At 40.2% G+C, this 7,230-nt stretch overlaps 1 protein-coding gene across 1 annotated transcript in view; it reads left to right on the forward strand.

Moving 5' to 3' along the window:
- Positions 1-573: 573 nt before the first annotated feature.
- Positions 574-7,230, forward strand: part of LOC130576887 (translation initiation factor IF-2-like) — a 15,724-nt gene continuing 9,067 nt past the window's right edge. The window contains exon 1 of the mRNA XM_057371860.1: positions 574-649. Coding sequence (XP_057227843.1) covers positions 574-649 — 76 coding nt within the window. The remainder of the gene's footprint in view (positions 650-7,230) is intronic.

A 7,230-nucleotide genomic window follows, 5' to 3' on the forward strand; every position in this document is an offset into this window, starting at 1 on the left:
ATAAAATTTAGGAGTATCAGTATATCTATATATCTACATATATCTATATATATCTATATATATCTATATATATCTCTATATCTCTATCTCTATCTCTATCTCTATCTATATCTATATCTATATTTATATCTATATTTAATTACAAAAAAATTAAAAGCCCAACCAAACCCCCACAATAATGCCTGGCAGGAGTTCCACAATAAACCCGCAGTAGGACAGTTACAATATAGATATTTATGAACTAGACAAGTCCCTGGACAGGATTTTCAGTCTTCTAGCRATGCATAATTTAAGCATTTAATTTTTAGACTCCATATTTCTTGCAAACTTCTTTCCACTCACATTTTGCACTGTGTTAAATACACACCACAGAACTGATGTGTCTCACTGGACAAAGCTGCAGGTTGTTGTTTTTATTTTTACACAGTGGAACCCCACCAAATAGCAGGAGCAACAGAGAGGAAAGGGCTTTCCATAGCTCTCTTTCAAGCCACCACTCTGCTCCTCCAGAAAAAGTGCAGGCAGCCTGCTGCTCTCCTTCCCCACAGCCTGCCTTTGGAAAATGTTTCCAGCATGGAAGCACAGGAAGTGCCAGAGAGGCGCCAGAGGAAGCCAGAGAAAGCGTACAACCTGCAGCAATGCAGGAGAGGTAAATTATTTTCCAGCAGACATTGCTTCTCACTCCTCCAGCTCCCAGCACAGGTGTACTTCATTTCTCCCCTCTCCAGATCACTCCCTTCCATTCCCTCTTCCAGCAGCCACTTACCAAGACCTTTCCTCTGCTGATTCCCCCTCTGCTCAAAATAGGCACACCAAGAGAGTTGGTTGATAAGTTCCATTCCAGATGTGAATTTCTTTTTACTCTCTCAATTATAGAGTGATGAAAATGTTGCCGTCTGCCCTCATGTTTATCCTGGCATGCTATCACATCCTTCTCACAGGCTTTCTCCCTGCCCTTCTGTCTGAATATAAGCTCTGTTTCAAATCAACCTCATGGTGTTCCTCATTTGTTGTTGTCTACTTAAGGTGTTGCTCCATGTTTATGGAATGTAGTTTTACTGGAAAAATTCCTTGGCCAAAACCTTCAAAAGGAACTTGGGTCTATTTTTCATGACACTTGAAAAGCTCTGACTTTCTGGGAAGGTTGGTTTCCTCAGTCTGGCCATAAGACCTCTTTGAAGTATCTCAAGTTGGGCAATAAAATATTGCAAAATTGAAATTACACCTGACCTGTGAAGAAGATTGGTCCTGTTTGTGTTTGCCAATTTTTCTCACCTCTTGTTCAATCAGATTTTGACAGGCAAGTGCTGTTCTTAGCTATAAGGACATGAAATTAAGGCAAAACTGGGTCCTGAAAGAAGTTTCCAGACCATGCTGCTGTGGAGATCTTCTACTCCTAACCAGAATTCACTGTATGCCTTGTAAGTGCTCAGGATTTGCACTTAAGTAGCTGAGACTGAAATTGGCTTTGAAGTACTTTATATGTACTCTGTTCTTGGATTGCAAAAGAATGAAGCAGCGATTCATGTATTTCAGTCTATTTTTTCTCCTTTTATGTCCTGGGGAGCTTAYGACAAGTAATATATTCACTGGTTCCTAATATGTTACCAAACATAATAGGTTGGATGATAAATTAAAACCAAATGGAGCTCTGAATATTTTGCTTTCAAACCACTAGCAAGCCTGTTTTGTTTTAAAAATAAACTTTGTTCTCACTTCACTCAGATTAGTGGCACTTCACTTTGCTCAGACTAGTGACAGGGAGACAACTCTGGCCATGACACCTGGGAATGACATGAAAATAACTTCTAAAATAGCAATTGTGATGTGAGGGATTACGTGTCTGCAGAACATTTCAAACAGGAAACAGTCTGTGTGTCTCACAAGCTTAGGTGTAGCTCAGCTAGGAAGTGCACAGTCACATCACAAACCTCCCGTTCACTTTGCTCCTAATTGGCAACCCTGTTAACAACATCAACAAAGAGCTATTTACTGAAACCTGGAAGCTAATAGGTCATGCCATAGACTTGTCATGTTCTTATATTATTTCCTAGGCATTCACTAGCAGCTGTGGGGAAAAACAGGATCCCTGAGCCTGATGGACTTTTGCACTGGCTGAGGACACAATAAAATAAATATTCAAAGATTGAAAAACTACCTAGTAGTTTGAAAAGTGAACGTCAAAATGTACTTTAAAACACGCATTATGAATTCTGCATGGCTGCTGCCCCTGTTCCTTAGCTAAAGCTGTCAGGGTTCAAAAGTAAAATCACACAGCTTTTATTACAACGATTTCAGAATGTCTTCTAAAGATGTGTAATTCTCAATCTGCCTCCCCAGAATAAACTGGAAATGAAGAAATACACTTATGCAAGGTTCAGGCACACTGGCAGGTTACTGTCAGAACAGGTACTTTTAAGTGCATGCTCAAGTGCCATTGAAGTCACAGGTGCCTCGCCAGCTCCATCTCCTGCTTTGCTTACTTGAGCAGTTACTTTAAAAAGAGGCCAGAGATGCTATAAGCAGCAATCTCTAAAATTAAACTTCTGCAGTGCTGGTGGTTCATTGATTTCCATATCAAAGGCACTTAGGTGGCAGCCAAAGAGATGGCTTTTCCCAGTCTGTCACTGCAAGCAAGTCTTTGGTGCTGTCACTTGGCTAGGATTATGGCAAGAAATAAGCACTCCCGTAGGGCAATTCATTCCCCTTGCCTCACACATCTATTTCCGGATGACAGGACTTGCTTTCAGAGGTATCTATTTCTGTCTTGACTGTGCGGGGACCTGGTATGACTGACCCAATCCTTTTAGAAGGCATCTCCACTAGACTCACTGCTTTGAAGTCAGGACAGATGCTTTTCACTCAGTATGTTATTTATAACATGAATCAAGATTGTGTGGATAGAGCATAAAATAGTCCCTGCATTCTGCAGACTAAAAGAAACCTAAGTAGAAAAGGAATGAGTATTTCTTATTCTCAAGTATTTCTGTCAGTGGATACAGTTTAGCTGACTTGGCTGACATTCCAATTTTGGGATCTAGTCTTAATTTGGAGTTCAAATTGAAGCTATGCTATGCCACAGGGCTGACAGGCACATCAGTGACTGTGTCATACAACTTGAGAAGCCAGAGAAATACCAACACAGATTGTATTCACACCTTCATGGGCAAGACAAGGTACTGTCCTTGGGATAGGTGTCTATGCCTCCACCATTTCACTAGCAGGGTCTGCACAGAGAAAGGCTGAAAACTGTTAGGTGCTAAGAAACCCAGGGAAGAATTAAATATTAACTTCTTCCAACTGATTATTTCCTGGTTATGTTATTGCTGAGTGTTTCATCCCCTGCAATTGTGTGAACATGTATGTTTTAGTCAGGCACCAACTGGCAAAACTGAGATGAGACTTCCGGTGTAAAACAATGCCCTCTATTAAAGAAGTAAGTCATCAAATAAGGGCATCTATAAATAGAAAGGATTGTAAAAAACAAATAGGGGAAAGCATCTGGCTTGCAACATCTTTGCACAATTTGCAGTAGCTAAATCTGGACTCAATTAATGACCTGTTTATTTTCCAAAATTTCAGTAAAATGCCTTGGCAAAAACTTAATTTGTCTCTGGAGAACATCTTACTTCCTTCCATATGTTGCCTGATCTGTCACAGCAATAAACTTCTTCCCAGTTTCAAGATCCCTGATGATTGCACGAAATGATGCTTTCCATAAGAGATAATGGTTCCAGCCCTCTACAAGTCATGATTCTCCCTTAAGAGAAAGCAACACAAAGGAGTACAAGAGTGACYGCCCTGTATTACAGCCTCTATTTTGACCTAGAATCCAGAGATTTTAAACAGTTCCTACCTACAATTGATCCCAGTTGTTTTGTAATCTCTCTGAATTTGATAGTTTCTTTAAAATGCTGCCATGTCACAATTAATGTATATGCCTTGGCTTTRTAAACTCTTGTCCTGCTGTCCTTGTTGTTTAGGGTGCCTTCCAAAGAAACAGCTTAGCCTGTTTAATAATTATGCATGTTTATGGTTTTGTATAAAACAAACCAGATGTTTCAGAGTCAATTTTATTTGGTGATGTCTTGTCTAACCTATATTCTGGAATGCATTTATCCTCTATTTGAATAACATTAGGAATAGTATGTTCTGATTTATTTTATGTTAGAAATATGTATATTCTGGTGTCTTCCTCTTTCTGATGAACTCACATGCAACCATACTGGTTTAATAGTTAATATTTTAAAAAGAATATACTGTTGGTTTAGAAGTCAAGTGTAACAAAACAGACTAGTGCATATGATTCAAATATTTAATAATTTTAATTTATACTGCATTTAAGTGCTCTGCTGACTTCAGACCATAATCAAGTTATAGTTTTGTTYGGAAACAAAACCACTTGGAGCTGTTAGAGATATACACAGAACACAAATGTAGTTACCAAAACACTCATCTGCCAAGCTGATATAAAACAGTATGTTTCCAATTCTCTATGAACTCTCTATGAATGTTCCTTTATGCTCAGGAGTGATGGAGTGAGTTTAGTTAGGATGATAAAACCCATCCTTACATGAGAATTCAGAGTGTTTCTGCTGATTTTAGAGAAGCTCTTTATTTTTCTGAATGTGACTAGTAGGAAAACAAATGATCCAAATCTTTAGCTGATAATGAAGCTATAAAAGTTTCTTCCCAGGAAAGAAACTGGGCAAGTCCCAAACACCTCACCATGTGGCAGAAATTCACATAGAGGCTCAATGCATATATGTTTAGTTGTGCACATTAAGGTTGATTACTGACATTTTGAATGTTGACTGTTTCTTTTTTGTTATATAATTTCCCTGTTTATTCAAAGGAAGCTGGTGGGCTCAATGCTGTTATGGAGCTTGAAAATTCTCAACTGAGAAAAGTAAGAGAATATACAGTAAATGAAGTAATAAATTAAGCAGAAAAGAGGAATCAGTTGTCATTTTAAACTTCTTGTGAYACCAGTAATACAGTGATGTTCAGTAAAATTTTAAATCTACAAATTAAAGTTTAACAATTAAAGAGAAATAATGTATGCTAAGCACTGGTTTTCTTGCAAGTATATGATCTGAGTATGAGTTATATTATTGCCCAGCCATTCACCTCCCATAATTTTCCTTTCACTATCAACTTCTCTGCCTATACTGTATTTTCTGCTGCTTTGTTTAGTGAGCTATTCTGAAGATGAACATTTACCTTCTCTCAGACTTCCTTCCAGTGACTTCCACAAATGGAACTGGTGCTGGCCTTTGCTGAAAATCCTCACTTCACCATATCTATACAGATACCCTAACCCCTATGCCTGGGGTAGGGGCCAGGAGCAAAGGATTTAACTCAGAGTAACTGAAACGAGGAGCTTTGAGCCTCCAGGACCCACATCTACCATGACAGCAGCTGGCTGGGGGCCTCACATGAAATGTAAGGCCTTAGGGAGCATTGGTGCCCAGGGTGTGGCACAGCAGTTTGCACAGAAGGGTGCTGAGGCAGTGCCAGCTYRGCCAGGGAGCWGTGACATCCACCTGGCAGAAAGCCACGGCCATGCTCAGCTCCACACCTGGCACGGCTGGCACAGCTGCCCAGACAGCTCTGGCAGGAACATGCTGCCAGTCAGGTGCCACCTGCAGCGTGAGCCCTGCTCTCATGCCGGTACTGGGTGGCATCTGTGAGCAYAGCTGTGGGAGTATGACCAGGCAGAGGAACTCTTTTGTTTAATGATGGGGGCATTGACAGCCCARCTGAGGTGTACCCACACCTGTGCGCACAGCATGGACAACAAACAGGAGGAGCTGGAAGCCACTGGGCAGCAGGAAAATGATGACGTAGTTGCCATCASAGAGATGTGTGGGGATGACTCAGACAAGGGGGGTGCTGCAGTGGGTAGCTATAGACTCTTCAGAAGGGATAGGCAAAGAAGGAGTGGTGGTCGGATAGCTGTGTAGGTTAGAGAATGTTTTCATTATCTAGAGCTTGATGACGGTGATGATTGAGTTGAGTTGACGATTGAGTTGAGTTGACAGTGACGATTGACGGGTTGAGTGTATATAGGGAAGAATCAGGGGGAAGGCCAACCAGGCACACATCCGGTGGGAGTCTGCTGTAGACCACTCAACCAGGATGAAGAGTCAGACAAAACACTCTGTAAGCAGCTGACAAAAGTCTCACAATCACTAGCCCTTGTTCTCATGGGGGTCTTCTGCTCACCAGACATCTGGAAACTGAAAAATCTGGCACTTGGCACTATTGTTGGTGACTGCCAGCCCTCCACTTTGTCAAGATATTCTGCAGGACCTCTCTACCTTTAAGGAAGTCACCAGCTCCTCCCAATTTAGCAACATTAGCAAATTTACTTAGTATAACTTCAAGTTCTGCATCCAAGCTGCTTATGAAAACATTGAAGAACACTGGCCTCTCCATCCTTTATTGGATACAGGCAGAAACATAGTGACAGTTTCTGGAAAGCAGKTCCTTTTTTCTGTATCTCTTAATTGTGCTTCATTACAATTTAATAAGGACATTCACTCTTTAGTTTTGTGCCTTGAGATGGTTACATATTTGTTTCTGAAGTAACATTTGCAAGTTGGGATTATAGCAAAATATTTACTAAAAAAGAATGTGAATAGTTCACAGACTTGTCAAAATCCATCTGTTTGTGTCCATTAATGGGTGTATTCCCAGCTGTGGCCTTTCTAATGTAATAAATAAAAAGTTTCTTTCTTACTATAAATCCAATGGCTGAAATCTCCTTGTAAAAATGATTTATTTCAATAAAAATCTATYCTCATATTAAAGACACCCTTAAAATGAGAAAGACCGTGAGATGCCATTCGCATATACTTTCAGCTGTCATCTGACACATAAACAACTCAAATAATTTATTACAACATTTTTCTGGATAAGGTGTGAAAGAGCATGCCATTCAAAACATGAGGATGAGAGGGACAGGGATGGGGAAAAAGAGGTGTATTTAGCAGAGGAAGGAGAGGCACATCAAAAATAACCTAAATGTTGGGACACGTGCTTAGCTCCTCACTCCTTCATGCAATGAATACAACATAAATTTACGCAGGTATGCAACACCCTTTAGGGAAGTCCAAGCCACGAAACAATGCAGGAGATTCCAAGCTACCAACCAATGCAGGAAGTTCCTAAATCTTTAGGGACAGTTGTTTTGGGGTTTTTTTTGTTTTGTTTTGGTTTTTTTTT

Source organism: Malurus melanocephalus, unplaced genomic scaffold (assembly GCF_030028575.1).
Source record: "Malurus melanocephalus ecotype Western Australia unplaced genomic scaffold, MMel_1.1 scaffold_160, whole genome shotgun sequence".
Taxonomy (NCBI): domain Eukaryota; kingdom Metazoa; phylum Chordata; class Aves; order Passeriformes; family Maluridae; genus Malurus; species Malurus melanocephalus.